Below are 25,021 nucleotides of genomic sequence, written 5' to 3'. Positions count from 1 at the left end.
AAACAAGCTTGCTCCATCCTCCATGTGACAGCCCTTTAGCTATTTGGAGACAGCTATTGTATCTCCTCTCAGTCTCTTCTTTTCCAAGCTAAGCACACACAGTTCCCTCAACAGTTCCCTTCATAAGTCTTAGTTCCCAGACCCTTGATCATCTTGGATGCCCTCCTCTTCACACCATCCAGCTTCTCAACACCTTTCCCAAATTGTGGTGCTCAGAACTGGACACAGTATTCCAGGTGTGGTCTGAGCAAGGCGGAATAGAGTAGTACTATTACTTCCCTTGATCTGGACACTAGCCATCTGTTGATGCAGATCCTGTACCTTCATGAAGGACATAGGGATCTCTTGACAATTTTCAGTACCCTTAACAAAATACAGTCCCCAGGATTCTTTGGGGAAAGCCAAGAGTTTTTAAAATGGTGCGGTGCTGCTTTAAATATAAAGTGCAGATTGCGTCTTACACTGATAACTAGCAACAATGAAGTGTGTTGTTGCGATGTGGCCCTTTGCAATTTATCTTAAATGTACTTCACTTCTATTAGCTAGAAAAGAAACAGCGTTCAGAAAGGAAAGCTTATTGTGCCCGTTGAATCAAATGTACCATGACTTTGCATTGTGCTTTCCTAATGAATGTGTACCGTTGTAAGTCTTGTTCCCAAAGACTTTCCTGGGCTAATAATTTCTGTTAGCACATCATTGGGCCATGCACAAATGCTCCAATGATCTTTATTAATGGAGTGGAAAGCTTTTTAAACATTTTGTCATTTAGAAAGGCCAGGGATATATAAGGCAGAGCACATCTGTGTTAACTGCAAAGGCTAGATGTTAACAATTCGGCCCTTTGTTTTCTGCACAAAAATGGAAAGGGTTATCAAGGCAGTCGTTTCTTATGAAGGCCTGCTTTTGTAGATATATTCAAAGTTAGATTGCAGAAACAGAAGAGCATTTGTTGTGAATATTTCCTGTGCTTTAACAATCAGCCCCTCGTCCCAGGGAACCCTGGGAATTGTAGCTCTGTGAGGGGAGTCTCATCACCCTTAGCAAACTACAGTTCCCAGTTGTTGAAGTGGTATAAGAGTTCTTATCAAAATAAAGCTCAAAAGCCTTGTCAACAGCCTCTGGTCTGTGATAACTGTTTCTGAGGGTTTCAGGGCCATTCACTAAGGGTTCTTTGCCATGAGGAATGTGAAATAATTAAGGTGCCACCTATGATCAAGTTTCCACCGAGAAATAAGTTTTGGGTGGTGTTGTGTTTTTTTTTAAAAAAAAATCAGAGCAATGAGTTGTTATTAACACACTTCTTCCAGAAGCCAGCAGAGGAAAAAGTAGCTAGCCTAAAAACACAGTCTTCACCAGCCATCTGTCTAAATGGGCTGAGCTCTTGGGACCCTATGAATCTCTATCAGCAATGCATTTGTGGGATGTGCGGTGCCACTACTGAAAAGGCCGTGTCAGCTGTTCAAGGACCAATCTAAATATCTGGTCAAGGTGGCACTTGCATCCAGAGTGAAATTAAACATTCTGAAAGTTAAAAACAGCAGCAACAACAACCTGAACACAAATGGTACAAGGTAGGGTTACCAGACGTCCCCGGATTTGCAAATCTGTCCCCGGACAAATTCCATCCCCAGAATGTCCCCAGATTTGCAAATCTCTCCCCGGGAAACGTGACAGCGGCAGCCTTAGGAGCCAGCCTGGTAGCCTGGTAGTGCAGTTGGCTCTGGCTGGCTTCAGGAGCTGCTCACTGCTTGCTGCCATGGCAGCCACCCTTTTTTCTCACAGGAAGTCCCCATATGATGTGTCTTGTGCGCAACACATCATATGGGGACTTCCGGAGAGGAAAAATGGTGGGCACCACAGCAGCGGGCAGTGAGCAGCTCCTGAAGCCAGCCAGAGCCAACTGCGCTACCAGGCTGGCTCCGGGCTGCTGACTGCCACTGCTGCCACCACTGCCAAAGGGGAACTGGTGACGTCCAGCGGTACAGATCTCCTGCCCCCTTTCCCCTTTGTTTTGACTGATGGGGGAGGCTCAGGAGTTGCGGGCGGGTGGCCGTTGCCCAGTTTTTTAAAAACTCTGCGCGTTTATGTTTCACAGGGTGCAAAAGAAGGGCTTTGCACCTTGCCTGGCAGAGAAACTGCACCCCTTGCACCCCTCCTGGGCAATGGCCGGCCACCCGTGACTCCCGAGCCTCCCCCAATGTGTCAGTACAAAGGGGGAAGGGGGCAGGAGATTGGGGGAGGCTCAGGAGTCATGGGCGGGCAGTGTGACGTTGCCCAGGTTTTTTTAAAAAACTGTTCATTTATGTTTCACAGAGTGCAAAAGAAGGGCTTTGCCCCTTTATACAATATGCATGTGTGCTTGCGCCCAGGGTCTTTTGCCTCACCATCCCGACTACTGACTCCCTGTTGCTACTCAGCTTCAAAAAAAGAAATAAAAAAGTGTCCTCGGATTCATTGAAAAACATCTGGTAACCATAGTACAAGGGCTTTCCCATCACATTTTTTTCCCAACAGCCAGCGCAGGACAGTATTAAATGAAAACGGGGTTTGAGACACAGATATAAGGGGTGGACTTAGGTAACGATCTTTGGTGCAAGCATAGTGTTCCAATTACACAAGTGGGGCTCTGTTTGCATCTCCCAAACACTGGCAATGTGTGTGCTAAGTGTCGGTGCTCCTAGCTTTCCTCTGTTTGGTTAAGTTCGTACTTCAGCTTAGCCTGTAGGTTCGCCCCCCATGCCCCAATCCGGCATGGCGATCTTATCAAGGTTGCGCTGTTTTCTTTTTCTCCTATTCTCTCCTTTGTAGATATATTTTCTCTCTCTCTCTCTCTCTCTCTCTCTCTCTCTCTCTGGAAGCTCAGCCCTCTGATCAGTGTGCACTCCCCTCCCCCCTCCCCATTTCCCTAAATACATCATGAAAAAGGATGAGGTTTCCGCCTTAATTGCCTGCGCCTTTTATTCACATTCCTCTCTCAGCCAGAATTGTGAAGAGTGTTAGTAAAAGGCCTCACAATGGAGCTTTTCATTAGGCCTCTGCGAGGCGCACAAAAGGAGGCTTTTGGAAAGAGTGAATGCAGGAGTTTAATTTGCAGGTGGAGAGTGGATAAAAGGTGCTGACGCCTCTATTATTCTCTTACTTAGGTGACCCTTACCCTGTTCAGCTGATCCCAACAACCATGGCAGCTGCTGCCGCGGCAACCCCCGGCTTAGGTCCTCTCCAACTGCAGGTAAGTCCGGCTACAATGACGGAGGAGGCAAAGGTTAAATAAATATGGAAAGCAGTTTTCTCTCCCGTTCCAACCCCGCACAACACACACAATGTGGTTTTCCCCTCTTTCTCTTTTGTGCCCCACCTTTTTTTGTCTGGCACACACACACCCCCACACCCTTTTCATTTACAAATCTACATCTGGAAGTGGCTTTCTTTTCACCTGGGAAAGGGCGGGCTTCAAAAGTGCCGTTCCCGCACCCACTCCCCTGGTTTAAAGGAACTGTGACTTTTCTGGTAAAGCAGAGGGGACAGAGAGGAATGCTTAGCACCCACTCAGAATGCTAGCCCTCAGAGCCTTTCATGGTAGTTTGCTTAGGGGGGGAGAAAGCAAGCAGTGCTTCACACGATGCACCACTGATTTACAGGATTCGCTGCTGCAAGGTGAGGTGAAGGCCATTGTTTTCTAAGGAGATCGGGCTCACTCCATACGTTTATAAAGCATGCGACTTTTCCCTAAAGAATCCTGGGAACTGGAGTTTGTTAGCAGCACTCGGAATTGTAGTTCTGTTTGTCGGTTCTTGAGATTTTTTGGGGGAAAGTCCTATGGTATGAATGTGGTGAGCATGCAGCCGTACATTAAGGAGGATAGGTCTGTTGATGGCTGTTTGCCACAAGACATTTAGAGTCTCCTTTGCTTCACTGACGGGACTCAAGCTTGCCTGTGCAGGATTCCAAAGCACACTGGGTCTTCCAGCCATACGCGGACCAAGCACAAACCCACTTACCTTCAGCAAGGGGGCTACATCATATGACTTCAGACCATGCCCTAGGACCCAGCAAAGGCCATGAGAGCTGCGGATGAGGCATCTGTCTTAGAGGCCATGTGCTTTTGACTACTAGAGGCTAGGGCTGAATTAGATAAGCTAGCTACTTATTTTCCCTGTTCCTTCTTTTGGTTTATAAAACTGCCCTTCATCATCCCGATTAAGGGACGTGTTACAACAAAATGCCACATTTATGCCGCATTTAGCAGGACAAGTCCAGAATGCATCGTGCTAACCAACTACCAGAAGACTTTATACAAATATAAATATATATTTGTAGTGGTTAGAGGATCAGACTAGAATCTGGGAGAATTCAAATCCCCCACATGACCTTGGGCCAGTCACCATCCTTTAGCCTACCCTACCTCATAAGGCTCTTGTGAAAATAAAATGAAGTGGCAGAGCAATCCATGCTGCCTTTAAAGCTCCTTGGAAGAATGGTGGGATATAAGTCTAGATGACGACGACGACGATGAGCAAATAATAAATAAAATTTCAGGCACACAGTTCCAATTATTATTATAATTAAATTTGTATACTGCTCTTCATCCAAAGATCCCAGGGCAGTTCACAATATAAAAATAAAAAATGAGAAAACCAAATACATAATAGAACAAAAGCAAAAGATAATAATAATAATAATAATAATAATAATAATAATTTATTCCAACAAAATATTAAAATACAGTAATGCATCAAACATTAAAAGCTTCCCTAAACAAAAAGCAAACCAATTCCCACCCCCCACACCTAATGTCACAATGTCAATAATCTGACATCACAATTGATTTCACATTTTGAAGTCCCAAAGTCAGGACTTCGGAGCACCTCACAGGCAGCAAGAAGTTACTGAAACAAAGGTTCTTCCTTCATTTTAGCAGGGGTTTGCATCCAATCCTGCCGAACTGTGCTAGCTTTAAGCCCAACTCAACAGCAGGGGTTAGATCCTGGTGTATTGGCTGCCTGTGCCAGTGTGCTTTAGGGAACTGCACAGCCACGGTCGAGTTGAACCCTACACCCCTGCCCATCATCTGACATTACAGAGTGATGTCAGTGGATGGACAAGTGGTGTGGCTTTGAGAAAAGGGCATCACAGGCCAAACTGGAACCCCCGGCAGGCCAAGATTGCCTCACACACCAGAGATTCCCCACCCCTGGCTTAACTGCTGTGATGTCATAGGGAGGCAGGACAGCCTAAGTTTAAGTAACCAATTTATTAAGAGGTTTTGTGGACCTCCGTCCTGGAATACCAAAGTCACTGATCAAGAGTTGTTAAATTAATAGTCTCCTTCATGCCAAAGGTACCTTTGTTGTACACATCACTCGGGCAGTTTCAGGGCCTTTTCGAAAGCCATTGGCCCCAGGCAGGTGACTGTTAGTTCTTTTAGTCTGTGATTAATGCTACCACCAGCGCATGATGGTGCCAATTCACAAATCCTTGGTGCCATTGTAGAGCATATCATATCGCATTCCTCCATCCTCAGTCCTCCTCCTTTGCCATGCAAACTAGTTCAACGATTATTTGGAATCATAACAAAGTGACATTTTCAGAAAATGCTTGTTTAGCTAACCAACCTTCTGACCTGGATACACCTTCCAAAACCACACCTTGGCAAACCTAGAAGACACCCCCCCCCAAAAAAAATAGCCAACTAAATCGCAATTCCAGTAGTTTCAACAAGACCTACTGAGAGACCTACGGAGTTAATTGGATCTGCCTTCCATTGGCTTGTTGCTGGATTTTGCCTGCTGTCCTGGGACCTGGGGAAGGAGGCCTTTCTGTGCAATAGATGGAATAGGTCTGGCATGGTGAGAGAGCCTGAGAATCCCTGTGAGCTGAGCGTGTGACATAATATCAGCATAATAAGTCACTCTTAATGAGCAGGCGAGAGGCTGGGAGACAATTGAGATGGATCTCTTCTGCAGTTGAGTCAGCTGAGTGCCAGATAAAGCACTGTCAGTGTGTGTAAGCTTGCAGAGGTCAATATATTCGCCTCTTATTGTGCCTTCATATGAAAAGCAACACTGTGGTTTAGCCTCTGATACAAATACTCTGGGCAGCATGAGAATCGTGGGGGCCATAACAAGCAATGCTGTGGGTGCCTGCCTTCATCCTGGAACGATTTCGGGGGGATAACTTCAATCCTTGTAAAGTGCTGCAAATAGTCACACAAAGATTGGAAAGGAAGCGTCAGGAGGACTCCAGCCAGGGCTAGATTACTAGCAATGAAGTCAAAGTTTTGTGATCTAAAAGGGCTTTGTTTCCACTGTCGTCTTTTCTTTTTGCAAGGGGGGAAAAAAGCTGTCAGTGATAGAAGGAGTGGACAGTAAGCGCCTGTTTTTCAGAACCTGGCTTAGTCATTCAAGGGCCTATGAACTCTGATAAGAAAAAGAAAGGAACCTATAATAGCGGTTAATGGGAAATGGAGGCATTCTGCCAAGGTTATTGGTTTCATGGCAAGCAAAAATGCAAAACGAAGATTGGGAGCAGAAATCCCTCCCACATGGAAGTAGGGGCAGCCCCAGTGAATGTTTACCGGGGATGGATCCAGGGGTACGAACTGGTGGGCTGTGGCAGGCAGTGGGTGGAACCCAGCAAGTCAGGGGGTGGGAGGAGAGGAAGGAGGGAGAGAGGGGGCACATGAAATAAAACAATGCAACTATTAGCCATTTTAACAAGGGGGTGTCCGATGTGTTAGGTAATGTTGTAGAGAAACTATTCCACTTTCTCTCTTAGGCACCAGAGAAGGAGTTTTTTATTTTTTAAATAATATATATTCCATGGCTTTTAAGTGTGTTGCTTTAAGTGCGGTGTTGTGACATTTTCTGCTGCTGTGCTAACTGCTGTTTTAACCAAGGGTTTATGATGCTTGGTTTTTAGAATTATTTGTTGCATTTGAGCACTTTAAGAAGTTCTAAACCACCCTAGAATCAACAAAAGGTGGTATATACACATTTTTAATTAATAATAGATACCATGTGTATATGTTCTATCCATGGCATGTGTGCAAAGTTTCCTCAATAGACAAAGTAGTGTGGAAAGGTTTATTTGAAGAGCAGTATTGTAGTCTAAACCACAGAGCCTAGGACTTGCTGATTGGAAGGTCAGCGGTTCAAATCCCCATGATGGGCTGAGCTCCCGTTGCTCGGTCCCAGCTCCTACCAACCTAGCAGTTCAAAAGCACGTCAAAATGCAAGTAGATAAATAGGTACCGCTCCGTTGGGAAGGTAAACGGCATTTCCATTCACTGCTCTGGTTCGCCAGAAGCAGCTTAGTCATGCTGGCCTCATGACCCGGAAGCTGAATGCTGGCTCCCTCGGCCAGTAAAGCGAGATGAGCACCGCAAGCCCAGAGTCGTCCGCGACTGGACCTAATGGTCAGGGGTCCCCTCTACCCCTTTACCTATTGTTGTTATGCTTATTTCATTTAGGAATCACTTCCCATGGAGCGTCCCAAAGCAATTTACAATATAATTGTAATTTGAATATGGTTAATAAGTTCAGAGCATGCCAAGTTACTAAACCAAGTTGAGAGGCAGGTGTAGCAGCTGACTGCATTTCTTCACTTCAGACGTCCTACTAGGAAGCATTGGCTCATCCACGCTTACATTTTGCCCTGCCCTTTCCAGGCACAGGTCTGTGTCCGAGCACTTCCCCCGCCCCATCCCTCCTTTCCCCAGGGAAACCCGCTCTTTAATGCTGAATTGGAACAAACGGCAATTCGGGTTTTCTGGATATTGCCGTTTGCAATCAGTGGTAAACAGTGAGTTTTTCTTGGGGAAAGTACCAGGGCAAAAAACAACAACAGGACTCTTTAAAGCCTGGACCTGTGTCTAGAAACACAGCACAAAAAGAGTTGGGATGAGGCCATTCACTCAACTCAGGGGCTTCTAGTCTGTGTTGCCTGTCCCTGAGTTGGACTGCAAAACAGCTGCTCCGCTCACTGTACACAGTCGGCGCATGGCTTTATAGATTTCAATTACATCTCTTGGAACTTTCAGAAGAAGGCTTTGTACCTGATCCGTTTCTCTTTCTCTCTTATTACTCCCCTGCCCCCAGTGATGCTCTTTAATCCACCCCACCCCGCCCCTAGTCTTTGTGCACTGACAGCAGTAGCGAGGCAGGTTTTTGTAGGAAGGGGATGAAAAGGAGTATTGCCAACATTGTCGCTTCCGTGCCGAGGCTGACACATGCTCTCTGTGTTGAAAGACCCCTGCCAACCCCTGCTTTGAGAGGACATGTGTTTTGAAGCCCTTCCTCTCCTTCTTCTCTCCAGGAGTCCCCCACTGCGATGTCCTACCTGTCACAGTTAGCACTAATTGGTTGCCCTCATTGGCACCGCCTGCCGAGAGGCTAATGACTGGATGAGCAGGTACATTAAACTGCCCTCCCTGTTTGTACCAGTGCATACTGTACACTGAATGTAACTTGCTTTGCTAGCAGGGTTGGCATTCATACCATCTACGTTTTAACTTCTTTTGACAAGGATAAAGCGGGGACTTTGCTGTCTTTTGTTGCAGCTATGGAGCTAATAGGTCTCATTGTCACTGTCTCCCACGGTGCTTCTGAGGGTGCTGATTGCCCTAACTCGCATTGCCAGGGAGGCTGTGTCTTCCGCAGAGTTGCCATCACAGTTCTGCCCAAAGCAAAAAAATAAGGGAAGTGAATTTAGAGGTTCCTGCTTGAGCAAAATGTCCAAGGAAGTTTGAGAGGAGTGATCTGCTGGGAGGTGGGTGGGTCTGTACAGCCCCCCATGAGGGACACACTAGACACATCAGTTCAGATTACTAGCTAAGCTGTATGATGGGTGCCCGCTGCCTGGATGGGTGTATAATGTTGGTGGAAAACTCTGTGCCTTGAGCAAAACTGATAAGACGCGGGGTGAAAGTTGCTTCTGAGTTTTCTTCCATAGCAAAATCTGGAGGTTCCTGCTGGAGCCAAGCATCTGAGAGAGTTCTAAGAAACTCAGAAGAGTTTCTACGTGTTGATAGGGAAGGGACATGTCTCAGGGTAGGCTTGGAATGCCTAAGGTTAATCCCCCAACTGCATCCCCTTCCCTCCCTTCTCCAGCTGCTTCTGGTTTTTTTAGCAGCAGTTCCAAACCCTGCATTTTTGCAACTTGGGATAGGGGAGTTTCAGGGAGAAAGTGGCCGATGGCAGAAAAATTAAGGAACCCTTTTCCTGCTTGCTGTTACTTCCTAACCTTTCCTGTAAACACATTGCATTAGAGAAGCAATGTACATGGTCTTCTACACAGTGCATTGGTTGCAGCAGAAATGTGTGGTTCTGCCTACAGCTAGCAAAATTCCCCATGCTGGTTCTTTCCATTCTTAACACTGGCTAGGTGGCCAACCAACTTGACCTACATGGAAGATGTGGGAAGACGTGGGAGCTTTCATGCTGAGCTAACATTTTGGAAATGTTGCTAGCACTGGATTACCCCATTTCTCAAATTTAAGCACAATCCATCCCTAATTTTGAATCCTGATCCACTCCAACCCGGTTATCTGGTCTCCATCTTTGCACATCTCCCGCTGTGATAGTCTAACTTACCCAGCTATTTTCTCTAAGGTCTCAGGTCTCAGTATGGAATGCCTGACCATGGCACTGACTGTATCTGAGTGGACACCCGTGGCTGTTGATGGGATGGGTTCTGGAGCAGTGCAGCATGTGTATCATTTTACTGCAAGGATTGGGAATTTGTGGCCCTCCAAATTTTGTTGGACCTCCACCCCCAACTCCCATCAAACCTAGTCAATGTCAACCATGCTCAGGAATTATGAAACTTGTAGTTCAGCAACATCTGGGGTGGGGTCTCAGGTTCCCTATCATCGTCTTAGCAGTGACTCTCCAGGATTTCAGGCAAGAATCTCTCCAGGTCCTACCTGGAGTTGGTGGGGATTGAAACTGGGACCTTTTGCATGCAAAGCAGCTACTGTACCACTGAGCTACAACCTTTTCACTGCTGGGAATAAGGCAACAAACCATGGCTTGTGCTGACCATGATTAGGTGTCAGTGAAGGGCTATAACTCAATGATAGAGTACCTGTTTTTCAAGCAAAAAGCCTCAGGTTCAATGCCTTGAATCTCTGATTAATGCTGGGGAAGTCTTCTATCTGATACCCAGGAGAGCCACCGTCGCAACTGAGCTATATACGGACCAATGGCCTCGCAGTATTCTATGTTCCTAAGTGTGGTTCCAACATCAGGCCAAAGAATATCCAAAGGGAGTTGCACTCATGCAGCCATCATCTAAAAATATATGGGTAGATACTTTGGCTTTTCTTGGACAGTAATAAATACAAGATAAAAAATAAATCCACATGTTGCATTGCTTTTTGTATTCAATAGCCAGGGCACAACTTCAAAAGCCAATTAAGCCTTGATTTTTCAGTCACTGGGGCTCTCTCCATTTTCTCCAATTTCTTTTCTGCTGCTTCACCTGCTCCCTCCAAATGTCTTAATTTGCAGGAGGACAGACGATTCATGCTTTAATTGCTGTATGAGAAAAACCACCACCGTCCACTTCTGCTGGGGGAAACCAAAATAAAACTGGGTTTCCACTCTGCGAGCAAACATCTGGGCAAAATAAACTGAAAATAACAGATAAATAATCATACTGCTGTGTTTCAGATTAGCATTGCCAGAAGATGGCAGGCATCCATCTGCCATTAGCTCACTAGATTCCTTTAATATTAATATGCACATTCCTTGATGGACATCACAAATGCTGAAGATGATAATGACAGTGAGCTAACAAGGCAGCATAGTATGAATATTTCCTATTGGCTGGCCCCTGAAATTGGTCTCAAATGTATAATATTAACCTAGATTGGGCATCGCACTCCCCATTTATTGCTGATGCTATATTTAGGTGTATTGGCTGAAAGATGCTCACCACCTGTTCTGCCCAAGGGGTAGCCAAAATAAGGGATTGGTGGAGATCAAGGGCCAGTTTGCCAGCTGTAGGGAATAGATGCGCTTCCATTGGTGCTAATGGATCAATGCCCATAAACAGCAGCTGAGGACTTAGACCTAGCAATGGTAATAAAAAAAGAGAAAGAGATATATTAAAAAAAACTACTGGCATGCTCCACTTTTAGGTGTTTTCAAATAATGCATTATTAATGCTAAAATTTGATTTCCCCCACCTCCTCCTCATCACAGCAGCTGCAAGCATGAGGTCCTGCCCTTCCTCATAGCATCCCTGTCATACAAATAGATGCAATAACACATTTTTGAAAAGGATACATATATATATATACTCGTGGGTCAGTGGCCATTGGCCAGCCATGATCATTCTAAAGTGCTGAGGCATGGTTGTATATGTGTGACATGGGAGAGATGGAACCTATGTTCTAAGACCAGTCCCTAGTTCTCAGCCTAACCCACTTCCTAAGTTTGTGGTGAGGATAAAATGGGGTGTGGTGGGGAAGAACATCTACCTTCAGCTCCTTGGAGGAACAGAATGTACTAAGTTAGGCATCTCAAACCACATGTGCAGTGACCTGCCCTTCAGAACCAGACAGAAGGAATATGCCATAGAGTATCATAATGAGGATGGTTATTTAAATACAGCTCTGCAGGCACCCAGATTCTAGTTAGCTGCCATTTGTAAAAAGGAGGCAAAATAAATACAGTGGTACCTCGCGTTACATACGCTTCAGGTTGCAGACTCCGCTAACCCAAAAATAGTACCTCGGGTTAAGAACTTTGCTTCAGGATGAGAACAGAAATCGTGCAGCGGCGCGGCAGCAGCAGCAGGAGGCCCCATTAGCTAAAGTGGTGCTTCAGGTTAAGAACAGTTTCAGGTTAAGAACAGACCTCCGGAACGAATTAAGTACATAACCAGAGGTACCACTGTACAGAGAACCACTAGGTTTACTCCATCTAAGAAGAGTATTTTCTCACCCAGGGACGTTGCGAGTCCTTACGATGAAAATCACTAGCCAGAAGTTTGAGATGGTGGCAGATTGATCCACTAAACATATATCAGCTGCAATAAATCCTTTCCCCTTCTACTTTCCATGGTGTGTAAATGTGCTTTATAGCTGCCAGCAAAGAAACCCCTAGTCTGCCTTTGATAGAGCATGATGCACTGCAGTTTTACAGGCAAACCCAGCGTAGTCTTCAAAAACAGGAAGGAAGTAGGGTGGTGAGGAAAGGTAAACATCTTTCAGCCACCATGGGCAAATCCGTGTATGTTTTGGTTTTGTTTTTTAATTTAAAAAAATTCCAATGTTCACACCTCATGTGCAAAAAATGTGCCATGTGTATATGACAGCAGGACCAGGTGGTGAAGTGGAAACATGCACACTCAGTGCATTTCATGGCTCACCATTTTCTTACACAGAAATGCCACCAGTGTTGGAAATGGCACAGTGTGATAACCACGACAGCACCAGTGCTGTTGTGCATAATGTGTGGATGAATGGGGTGTCACACCAGGTGGGCAGTGCACTCAGGACAAGACAAAAGATAGGATGCTGCACCATGCATTCTTAAGTCTGGTGGTCCTATGTACCTGGGAAGAAACTCCATGGAACAGAGTTAACTTCCAACTTAACATGCAAAGCATTGTGCTACATCTGTTGCCAGGAGATGTGGTGATAGCTGCCGGCTTAAAAGACTTTTAAAAGGGGGATTGGGCTAGGACATGGATAGACATGGATATAACAGGTAAATGTGAACTACATGTCTGAAGACACTGTGTTATTGAATACCAGCTGCTGGGGAGCAGCAGTAGAAGAGTGACATGGGATGATTATGCATTCCCAAGAAGCTACTGTGAGAAGCAGGATTATGAACTTGTTGGATCTCTGGTCTGGTCCAGCAAGAGCCGTCTTACATTTTTATGCCATGGAATGCCAAAGACTGGAGATGAACAGGAAGGGAGGGTTGTCTCCTTCTTGTCCTGCTTGTGGGCTGGTTGGCCGCTTTGGGAAGCAGGATGGTTAGACTAGGCATACTTTCTGGTCTGATCTAGCAAGGGTGGCCTTGTCTTCTCATGCCTTTGAATACCAAATGCTGGAGACAAACAACAAGAGAAGGCCGTTGCCTTCTTCCCCTCCTTGTGAGTTGTCTGGCTCGACACCGCCGGAAAGCTTGATTGATGCAACACGGCTTCTCTCCTCTTCTTCCCTGATCACCTTGTACACGTGGGCTCACTTCAAACGTGACGAGAGGCCAACGTATTTTGGACTCGTCTGTCTGCATCCGTCTACAAAGCAGAGACCGAGAAGCAGCTATGAGGCTAATGGCTCTCCCTGCATAACTCGCCGACTTCATCAGTGTGTACTTGTGTGGGGAAGTGTGGGGTGGTGGTGGGGAAAACATAGCAGCTCCATCCCTGCCTTGGCTCTGGCCTGCTGTGTGTGCAAGCAGACCTCTGTCTGCATGAGTGAACCTCCTTGTAGGTTAAAGAGAGCTTGTGTTCCCTCTCTTCCCCCTCCTCTCTCCGACCCTGAGCCTGCGGGGCAGACAGACAGAAGCACACATATGATTAATACAGCACAGCTGCAGCACACTGGCTCATTTGCATATGTATTAATAGAGGCAGAAACAACAATTCAATTACATCAAGAGACATTTGGAATACTAAAGCACGTATGCAAATAGGTCTGTTCCTCCCCCCCCCCCACACTCAGCCTTTACCAAATCCTGGCAGGCAGGAACCCTAGGTCCCAGTCGTTTCATCTTCTCATCACTCCCCACCCCACCCCGCCACTGCTGCCTCCCAACAATTCCCTTGAGGAGGAACCGGTGAGGAGCTGCTTACACAGCTATTACCACCCCTAGGCTTCCCAGGAGCTCTTTGACATTTGGACAATAGGAGCAGCCCAAGCAAAGCCTTTCTTCTGTGCTCTTTTCATATCGGCAAGCCTTCAGCCTGATTGTGATGACTCTCGTTCCATGCTAAAATAGCCTCAAAACATAGCCATCCCCATCTTCTGGGTCTTGCAGAAAAGCTCTTTCCATTTCTGTATTTATCCCATTTCCCTTGGTTTTTCAACAACTTCCTCTCTTCTTTCTTTCTTTCTTTCTTTCTTTCTTTTCTTTCTTTCTTTCTTTCTTTCTTTCTTTCTTTCTTTCTTTCTTTCTTTCTCTGTCTGATTCCAACAGGTTGCCAGCTTAGATTTTCAAGATTTGGGTTTCAGGCAGGACTTGTGGGTGGATTCTAGAGGAGGTCAGGAGCCTACAAGGAATGTGGTAGAATGCATGCTTTGCATGGTCTTCATGATGTTCTCAGATTCAGTTTCCTGTATCTCCACTCTAGAGAAGACCAGTATTGGGGTAGATGGACTAATGGTCTTGCTCAGTAGTGAGGTTCAGACAATCTCCACTCAATGCCTTGGGGGGGGGGGTGGCAGCTACCAGTGAGGACAGGGCACCCTACTCAGAATGCTCCACAATTTCTGTTTGCATGGACATTGTGGGGAGTGGCGAAGGGTGGTGACATTCTGCTGATATGTGCACAAAGCACCTGGGAGTAAATTTACCCCACCCATGAAATTCTACTCTTCCTAATGACAGATCACCAGTGGTGACTGATGCCCACTGGAACTGGTAGGGCAGAAGACAGGGAGATCGACCATAGGTGGATCCAGATCCGATGACTGGCAGAACCCATCATCTCGCGGTTGTACGTAAGGAGGGAAGCAGGTGGAGGAAGACTGAGATTGGTGAGACAGGGCCCATTCACCCCAATTGAGCAGCCTCCACTGCAAAGCACCCAAACTTGCTCCTCCTCATTTCACCACCCAGTGGCAAAAGAGGGAGATTTTGGTTCGGTCCTACCAATGGAGTGGTGAGGCTGGAAGCAGAAAGCCATGGGTTCAGAACCCTCTTTAGGCTCAGAAGGAAACAGAGATATGCAGCCTTAGCCCCTATCATTGGCAGGCAGTATGGAACCTCTGGATTAGCCAGGCCTTGTATAAATGTTAGGAATGCGTCTTTCTGCCCCTGCTTGGTCAACGGAGCAGAACCTTTTGCCTGCTTCAGATCTCACTGTGTGTTCCCCGTCCCAGCAACAAAAAGGTAGAGACCCTGGGCTGAAAAGCTTCCATCCTGGGTTTGCATTTGAGCACAACCACCCACAGCCCCCGCCTGGCCCTCACGCCAGCTCTGAGTCAGCACCATTTGGAACATCTCTGGAAGACGGGAAGGCAAAAGCGGTTATGCAACCAAGAGCATGTAACTGCCTGGCAAGCATCGATGGAGAGGTCAAGCCATCCTTAATTTCTTTCCTCTTGCAAGAAAGGAAGGAGAGGAGGGGTGGAGAGCAGTTGCAAAAAAAAATTCTTTTCTTTTCCTTTTGAGGTTAAGCAGACAGAACGCTCCTTGATTATTTATAAGACATTAATTTTAGATGAATATTGCTTAAGTGGCTGACATCGTCAGTCCTTGTGGCAACTGGCAGATGACTCCATTTGCCGACGGGTTTGTGCCCATGTCTGCTTTGTTCGGATATCCCGTTGAAGGGCTGAATGCTCTCATTATTGGAGGAGAGTTGAGGAGAGACTTTTATTTTAGTTTATGTTTGTTTATGGCATCTGAGTCTAGTTATACAGAAGTTTATTTAGCTGCTTTTTCAATTCTATATCGGAGGCCAGATATCTCTGCAGTTGTAAGTGGTGAAGATTACCATGACAGATAATCACTTGCAACCAGTGTGGAGTTCTCTTTCATAATATTGTCACAGTTTTGATCGAACAAATCTTAAACCAGAGATAGAGGAATAGATAGATTGTTATATGGCACAGATTTCCCACATCTGTTTTGGTAATCAACTATAGCATAGGGGAACTTCTTAATACTGCTTCTGTTTGGACAGACAAACCGAAATATTGTATCCTGGAGAATTTAGTTCTTAACTTTTTCCTCCCTTCAGAATCCTAAGAGATACTAATACAGGGTTTTCTCTGCCGACTCTAAAGCTTCTGGTCTAGTGATTTCCCCAAATCTCGAATGGTTGAGGTGAGGGATGTTGTGGGCATTCAGATAGGGGCACTTGAAAAAGCGAGCATCCGTGTTTGAATGCTTGAGAGCAGGATTGAAGGGAGCAGGGTGAACATAGTCCTGCTTTTTTCAATCTCATGAGTGGAAGCCATCACAACTGTCTCCCACTTCTCTAGCCTAAAAGACCCAGATATTATTCCAGTCATATTTGATGAAGAAATGAGGCAGAGGGGGAGGCCACAGCAGTGCATCTTCCAGAGACAGAATGAGCAACCTCTTCTGTTAGTTCATTGGGCTCACTGGAGACTTTTAATTTAAAAAAAATAAAATGATGCACTTAGCATGTACTGGTATGCTATTCATCAGTTACTGTTCTAGTATGCTTCTACACCTGTGACTGTGAGAGTGTTCATGTATGTATGAAGGCATTCTATAAAGTCCTTGGAGAGAGGGAATGTAAGAAGAGCTCTGGTGGGTCAGTCCAAAAATCCATCTGTGTCCAACATTGTGGTCTCAGTGTGGCCAACCAGATGCTTATGGGAAGCCCACAAGCAATTGGTACTCAAGAGGCGCACTGCTCATCCAATCCTTTTTTGAAGCCATCCGAATTGGTAGCCCTCATGACATCTTGCATGAGCAAATTCCACATTTCAACTTTGCTCGGTTTGAAGAAATGTGTCGTTTTGTGTGTCCTGAATCTTCCAACATTCAGTTTTGTTAGCTGGCCCCAAGTTCCACTATCATCAATGCTATTAAAACTGCTTTAGTTTGTGGAGTATGTAAATGTGCTCAGAGAGAAATAGGTGCTGTGGGTTTGCTAGCTTTTATATCATGTGTTATGTGTAGACATTCACTAGTTCTAGTGTGCTCAGTTTGTGTAATATATGACAGGAAGCTCACGCCAGTTCTCTGTGGGATATATGATAATAATAATAATAATAATAATAATAATAATAATAATAATAAGGCTACAATCTACCTAGGATTATCCCATAGAACTCAGTGGGAAATATTTCTGAGTTTGACATGCATAGGATTACACTGTACGTTTTCTCTGCACCTTCTTGAGATTAAATACGGAGACTTTGACATTCCTGCTACACAGGTGCTCCGTAATGCAAGGAGTCCCCTCCATTCTACCTACCCCCCCAACACACCTGCTCAGGGAGTTGAGCATCTGGCCTTGTGCATTGAAAGCCAACCCTCTACAAGTTTTAATTTTAGACACAGTGGAGGATAAAAAAGCATTTTCTCATCTAGCTTCACTTATCTCTCTTCTTTATCTCTCCCCCCCCCTTTCTTCTCTCCCTCTTTAAGCCATGTGTCCACCCCTGGCTATGTTGACATAGAATATATAGGATATTTCAAAATTCATATATATATATGGAACAGTGAAGGGAGTCTCTGTGCACCTGTCCCATTCCTTTAAAGAAGATCAGGTCATTTGGAACATCAAAACCTTAAGAAGCATCCCTAGCCCCTCAGTGAATCAATTCCAGTCATTAGTTGTTTCAGTGTTCTAAGCCAGCCTTCCCCAGCTTGGCATTTTCCTGATGCTGTTGAACTGCACCTCCATCAGCCGGCATGGCCAATGGTCAAGAATGATGGAAGTTGTCATCCAGCAGCACTTGAAGGGCATCAGGTTATGGAGGGCAACAGTGGTTTGGTTTGGTTCACATGTTGCAAGAAGGCAGAGTATGGCTTACCATGACTGCGGGAACTTGCAGGCACCCAACAAGGTCCTCACAACCCCTTTTTTCTCTTTTCTGGGCTGCTTAGGGCAGCTTCAGATGGGCCATCAGACTTCTCCATTAGGTCCATGTGGGGTAAGACTGGGGTTTCAAAGGGACAAAGCTTAAAGTAGGCTCACAATTGCATGCCCAACTGCCCAGCAATGGATTGGCAGCGGGAGCACACCTTGCTCAAGGAGAAGGAAGTGTTTTCCATTCCATGAAAACTGCTCCTTCCTCCCAACCCAGGCTACTCCTTTCATTCTTTTATTCCAGAAATTGAAAGGGGCCTACAAAGCACTTTGCAATCCTCTCTGCATGCCACTTCCTTCAGCCTCGGAAACTGGAAGTTGAAAGGAGCGTCACAGGGTGTCTTGCAAAGCATAGGGCTGGCAGTGCCCCTTGTGTTGTGGTTCCCAAGCTTGGTTTCCATGCCAAGGATTTTGACAGGTAGGAGGGATAACCCACTTGTCAATCATGTGATGTCAAAAAGGCACAGGCGGCTTGGCCCATCCACTAGTCAAAGGCGGTGCATGGTGTGGGGGCAGAGAAAGATCTGGGCCCCGGAGCCACAAAGGTTCACCATCCCAAGCTCAACTTATCATTCAAACCTGGGATGGGTATTTCTTAACCCACAGGACAAACCTTGACTGAAGAACATGGTTAAAGAGGAGAGACTTCAACCATGACCCTAGGTCCAGATAACCCAAACCTTGGCTTAAATGCCATGCTGTGCTGGCCTACAAAGCCCCAGGAAGAGCAAACTCACTGTCATCTCCATCTTGGGAGTCAGCACATGTGAGCCTCGACCTGAGTCGTTCGCGAATGGACTTAACTGTCAGGAGTCCTTTACCTTTACTAAGCCATAGTTTGGCTTAGTGTGATTTGGGAATGCAACCAACGTCTCAAGATGTCGTGCTATGAACGATTTCTTTGGCCATCTTCCAAAGAACCATTCTCACTTTGTAACCTCAAGGATTCTGCCCCGCTTTTGCTTCTGTTGACTATGCAATCCTCATGTTGCATGGTGTGCCACACTTGAAAATGAGAGTCTTTCAAGAGCTGTTTGTCATATGATAGGAGTGTGCAGAGAGTCTGCTGCTCTGATAAAGGAAAGCCAGCATTCCTCTGGACCTATCCAAGACTTTGGAAACACGTGAAGTGGCCCTTGAGGTCCCAGTCATTTTAAAGTTTGTGGACATGTCATAGAAGAGAGCAAGAGAGAGAGAGAGAGAGAAGCAATAGCTGATTCATCACTTCATTCACGCAGAGAGTACAGTTCCAACCCTTAAAATACTTCCACCCTCCTCCCCTTTTTATTGCCTGGAATCTTAAGAGCTTTATCATTTGCAGTCATAAAATGAAAATATACACCAAACCCTCAAAGGGCAAGTATGAAATTAAATTATATTTGGGCATCTGTAACCTTTTAAAACGATCAGATTCCAGTTAATGTATTTCTTCCTGTTCCGAGGGCTGCCATGGTGTTTGATGGTGGGAAGGAGTCCAAAGGGCATTGGGAGATAATAAATTCACTGGAAGTTTCACCCCGAGGCAGTCCTCAATACACCATGGCTTCCATTTAGTAGGCCTGACCAAAAAAATCTTGTCACATTCAAAGGTCACCAAGGTTGAGGTTGGTGTGTCCCATCGATCTTTCCCCAGTGGAGAAGAGTGACAGCTGTGCTCACATGAAGCCATCAGAATTTGGAAGAGAATCTAGCATGGATGGAGACTTGTTGGTAGAAGGCAACTGGCAAGGCCCTTAATTTGCTGTAGGCTAATGATAACAGATAATATCCTTGCAGGCTTATTTTACTTAATTTATGTGGGGAAGGGCCATAGCTCAGCTAGGTCTCAGGTTCAATTCCTGGCATCTCCAGGAAGGACTGGGAATATCTCCTGCACAAAACCCTATAGAGACACTATCAATCAATGGAGGCATTTCCGAGCTAGATGGACCAATGATCTGACTATGTATCAGGCTGCTTTCCTACGTTCCTATCCCTAAAGATGATACTGCATGATCCTTTCATTTAGGTACTTGCAAAGGTAGTCTCTCTATTATGATTGTTTCCAGCTAAGGGCCAGAATCAGCCCAATTTAAGCACTTTTGCAGTTCTGTGGGTTTCAAAGGGAGAGATTTAAGCATGTGATTAACTCTTCCCACTCAGAATCAATGTGCTGAATTTTTTCTGGCTTGGACCGTAGTCATTAAAGAAATTTTGATGAGGGTTCCATCACATTAAAACTTGGCTTCAGTATACTGGGTGATATCCAACTAAGTCATACTCAGAGTAGGCCTGTTAAAATCACTGGTCTTAATGCCATTGTTTTCGGTTGATCTGCTTTGAGTATGATTTAGTTGGATAGCGCCCATTCGTATTAGCAATTTAAGAATGGCAATATTCAAATCAGTTGAAAACAAATGCAATCAAATGAATATGGGTGGGTCCCGAAAGTATGTATCTCAGGTGACAAAGAAGTGTATCCTTGGCCTGTGATTGAAACTACATAATGAAGGTGCCAGGAAGGAATTTCACAACATTGGGGCTGACACAGAAAATGCTCTTTCCTGGGCGTCTCCAGCCCCCCCCCCCCCCCCAATTCTTAGGGTAGTGGAACTACCAAGGGCCCTCTGTTGATTTTAACACCCAAAATGTACGTGAGGAAGGAGGTGGTCCTTCAGATATTTTGGGACTAATTTCTATTATTATTATTATTATTATTATTACTAATACTACTTATGCATTTATTTATTTCTGTACTTTATCCCTCAGCTTTCAAAGGCCAGTAAGCATTCCCAGGGCATCTTATAAAAGAGTTTAAAACAAACAAATAAATATTGGAGAAAATTTAAAACAGCAGCATAGCCCAGTGTAAACACAGTATGAAACTCCAATCAGTTAAAACATAGATCATCTTAAATGCACTGAAATTTTAAAACTTAGCAATGTTTAAATGTCTGGGGAAATAAAAAGGTGGACATAGGTTTCCGGCCGGGAGTTGATCATGGTGAGAGTTTGCCAAGTGTGCCTTCCTCTTAGCACGTTTCTCCCTTTCGTCCTTAGTTTGAGCACCTTCAAGGCCCATGACACCTTTGGTAAAGGCTGTTCTCCAGTTGGAGCGCTCGCAGGCCAGTGTTTCCCAGTTCTCAATGTTGATACTACATTTTAAAAGAATTGCCTTGAGAGAGTCTTTAAACCTATTTTGTTGACTACTAGCATTATGCTTTCCACGGTGAAATATACTCAGAGTCGCAAAGTGATTTCATGCTCTTTATTCAGCTCATAGTGGTGAGGAGGAATGAATGCAAGTCCCCTCAAAGTATCTGCTTTATATACATTATTTACACAATGGGCTGCACATGATTGGCTAATTCTGGAATTCTACTGTAAGCCAATCAGGTTGTGGATTCACTTATATCTGGAGCATGATTGGGTGGTTCCTGCCAACCAATCATACTGCTGCATTGTTCTAGGACCAATCAGACTGCTGCATTCTGAATCCTATTGTTCTAGGACCAATCAGACTGCTGCAATTTGGATCCTATTGTTCTAGGACCAATCAGACTGCTGCAGTTTGGATCCTATTCAACTCAGTACATAACACACGGTCAGGGTGCCATGTCTTATCCCTCCCTTTTTACCACCTACTTTACTTCTGATGGTGGTGGCACCTAGAGTTTGTAGCAAGATTATGGCTTTATACAAATGCCATTTATGTAAAGGGTTTGCAATGTTTCACATCGGTCATTTTAGTAGGGTGCAGCCATAGAAACTGCAAAGCTAAGCAAGGTCCGGTATGGTTTCAAATTGGACGGGGGGCTGTGTGTTGAGATTCCTGCATTGCTGGGAGTTGGACTAGATCACCCATAGAATTCTATGGTTCTAATGCTGTCAGTTTTGGCACAAGATTATCTATCTATTGTTTTCTTTCTCTCTTTCTTTGTGAATTCACTTCTTCGTATCCCAGATGCAACAGAAATGGACTCATATGTCCAAGATAGATTACAAGCAGGGGGTTCTGAGGACTCAGTACCCCTTCAGAGAAAACTGGATATCGGAGAATCGTGGAATTGTAGAGTTGGAAGGGACCTTGGGGGCAATCTAGTGCAACCCACTGCAATGTAGGAATATGCAGCTGTCCCGTAGGGGATCGAACCTGCAACCGTGGCGTTATCAGCACCAAGCTCTAACCGACTGAGCTTTCCAATGAGGGAGAAGGATTCTGTTTTTATCCCTAGAATGCTAGTTTTCTGTGTGAGAGGGCTATGCAGGAGCATTCCTTCAGTTATAATTTTTTGAGACATTATTGAAATCGCTTATCCATTTTACAGGTGGAGAAACATGGATGCCAAAGACGAGTTAATCAGTGGCAGAAATCACAGGACAGGTAGCTGCAGAAAGTGACGCAGGCCTAGTTTTCACTCAGGTGATAAACCTCTTTCTGGGCTGGACTAGTTCATAGTGCAGGCGTGAGTTCCCATAGCAGAAAGGATCCTGCAAACAAGCAATCTCCCCAAAGCCTTGCACATAGAAACCCAGAATGTTAGGAGAAGGCTGGGTTACCAGTCGCAGTGGCTCTTCTGTTTCCCCTCAATGAAGTCATTTATTGACCCAGAACCTGAAAAACAATGAGAAATGTATATCTGTTGAGGCTGTCTGGAGCAGCACGTATAGAATAGACCGCATGTCATATGGAGAGTCAGCTGTTTGAACATATTGCATTGGGATGTTGTGTGGCAATTGAATACGGCTTACGGCGAACAAGGAAAGCAGTGGCACTTCCTCTCCCTCCCCCATCCCCGTTATCAGCCTCGGCTTTGTCTTCTGCAAGGAATTGGAGACAGATGAGACTTTCAATGCACCCCCATAAGATGTTGAGCTATGATCTGCTGCGTTCTGCATGGTAGTTGCCAAAGAAAGTGGTTCCTTGGATAGCGACAGTTTCATCTCTCTCTAAGAAGTGAGGCACACAGCAAGATGTGGCCATAATAATAATAATAATAATAATAATAATAATAATTTATTTTTACCCACCCCCCAATCTGGCTGAGTCTCCCCAGCCACTCTGGGCGGCTCCCAATCAAATGTTAAAAACAGTACAGCATTAAATATTAAAAACTTCCCTAAACAGGGCTGCCTTCAGATGTCTTTTAAAGATAGGATAACTGCTTATTTCCTTCACATCTGAAGGGAGGGTGTTCCACAGGGTGGGCGCCACTACCGAGAAGGCCCTCTGTCTGGCCATGTGTCCACCCTCCTATTAGGAATGCTCCTGTTCAGAGTTTAGCCATTCCCTCTAAGCAGGACATTCAGTGCAAATGCCATTTCCCAATTTTTCTTTTCCGTTTTTAAAAAATGACATCCAGCATTTCCTAACTCATTCCCAGTTAAAGTTTGTTTATTATTATTTTTGCCCCGTAGATTTTTTAAGAGTTTTTTTTTTAATCATCTGCAGATTGCAGGGTTTTTCTGTTTTGATATTATGGCTGTGGTGATTATGATGATTAATAATAATTTAATTAATCAAGGCGATACACAATCATCATAAAAACAGCCAAAATAATGTTTAAAACCATACAAAAAATAAATGAAGATAGGTTTGAAAACAATGCACGGTGGACAGAGACCTTAGTTCATCAAGCTGGAAAAAGCTTGTTTGAGAAGCGCCTCAATTTGTCTTGAATTCTGTTGGCGCTCCACCATCTGAGGGAGCAATAGTTACATATGCACACACACACATAGTTACATATGCACACACACAAGGTCTGCCACCCCCACCCCCCCAATTTCTCCTCATAATAATCCGTTGAGGTAGGTTAGGCTACAATAAGGTTACTGGCCCAAGGTCACCCAGTGAACATCATAGCTGAGTGCGGATTTGAACCTATATCTCCCTGGATTTGATCAAACAACTCTCTAAGCATTATAAAAAGGCAGCTCTACTATAGATAGGTAGCTTGCTCAAGATACCGACTTATGCCTATGCAACCCATTATTTAATTGATTCAAAGGCTGGTGGTCAACCAGCAAAAAATATTTGCATCTTAAATTACATTTGGTTACTTTGGATTCAACTTTAGTCAGTTGCACCAACTTCCCTTTCCTTGACTGTCTTAATTTACATCCTCTGTAACACGTCCCTTCCTCGTTAACCCTCTTATCAGACTTAAGAAGCTGATGGGGAAAATACGAGTAGCTCGTGGTGATGTAACTGTAAATGAGTTTTCAAAATGTTATCTCCCAGAAAAAAAACCATCTTTCCTTTTTAGTCACGTACTCAACCAGAAGCTTTGATTTGTGTTGGGTGTGTAGTGTGTGTGTGTGTGTGTGTGTGAGAGAGAGAGAGAGAGAGAGAGAGAGAGAGAGTATATGTGTGAGAGAATGTGTCTCTGTGTATTTTTGCTGAATGTGTGTTTTAGAGCTGCTTTCGGAGCAAGGAAGATATGAAAATGAGGGTGGGGGAAAACAAACTAAAAATTGTACTTCCTCCCCTCCTGTTAAATGCAGATTTGCAGGTGATTAATTTCTTAACATGTGGATTAGGGCCTCTCTTAATTAATCTCATTGTTGGCAATTGAAAACTCTCATATATATGGACAGTAATTTCAGTTTATGATGATTTGGGATGGATTTGTAATAACTAAGGAAATACAAAACATTTTTCCTTCCCTATTTTTTTTTTTTTTTAATGTTCTGGTTGGCTTAATTAGATATTGAGTAGCTGAGTCCTTTTGGCTGACAAATTTGAATACAGCACAGGCCGTCTCAGGGAAGGGAATCTCTGGGCTAATTTGGATGGCACTTTTACATAAATTCAAATATGTATGAAGTCATTTAACATATTATTATTATTATTATTATTATTATTATTATTATTTTACTTTGTCATCTGATGCTTACTGGTATCAGTGTGGTTATTGTGGGAACTTCATCTGGGAAGTTGTGCGGGAGCTGAGCCTAAGGACAGACACCCAACATTATCAGAGTTGTTCAATTGTTCCAGAGTAGGAATGAAGGAGAAATTGAATTCAGTGGGCATTTAAAGGCAAGCTTTCTTAATTCACATTTTCTGCAACAAAATGCAAACTGAAATACAGACTTCCTTTGAAATTCAGGTGCTTCAATGAAGGATGGATCCCATCTTCATCAAATGTGAAAATACTTATTCACGTGGTGTATAGTTAAACTCTGGAACTCCCTCCTACTGGAGGCATTGATGGCCACCAACTTAGATGGCTTTAAAACAGGATTAGACAGATTCATGGAGGAGATTGCCATCAGTGGCTAC

General features: G+C 44.6%; 1 protein-coding gene across 7 annotated transcripts in view; it reads left to right on the top strand.

Annotated features, from left to right (window-relative positions):
- Window positions 1–25,021, top strand: part of SOX5 (SRY-box transcription factor 5) — a 764,489-nt gene that overhangs the window by 642,703 nt on the left and 96,765 nt on the right. For all 7 annotated transcript variants that reach the window (XM_081022783.1, XM_081022784.1, XM_081022785.1 and 4 more), the window contains one exon: window positions 3,144–3,229. In XM_081022783.1, the coding sequence (XP_080878909.1) occupies window positions 3,144–3,229 (86 nt within the window). The remainder of the gene's footprint in view (window positions 1–3,143; window positions 3,230–25,021) is intronic.

The sequence above is a fragment of the Podarcis pityusensis genome (genome assembly GCF_964106645.2).
Source record: "Podarcis pityusensis genome assembly, chromosome: 10".
Classification (NCBI taxonomy): domain Eukaryota; kingdom Metazoa; phylum Chordata; class Lepidosauria; order Squamata; family Lacertidae; genus Podarcis; species Podarcis pityusensis.
This window is presented reverse-complemented; position numbering and strand designations above follow the sequence as displayed.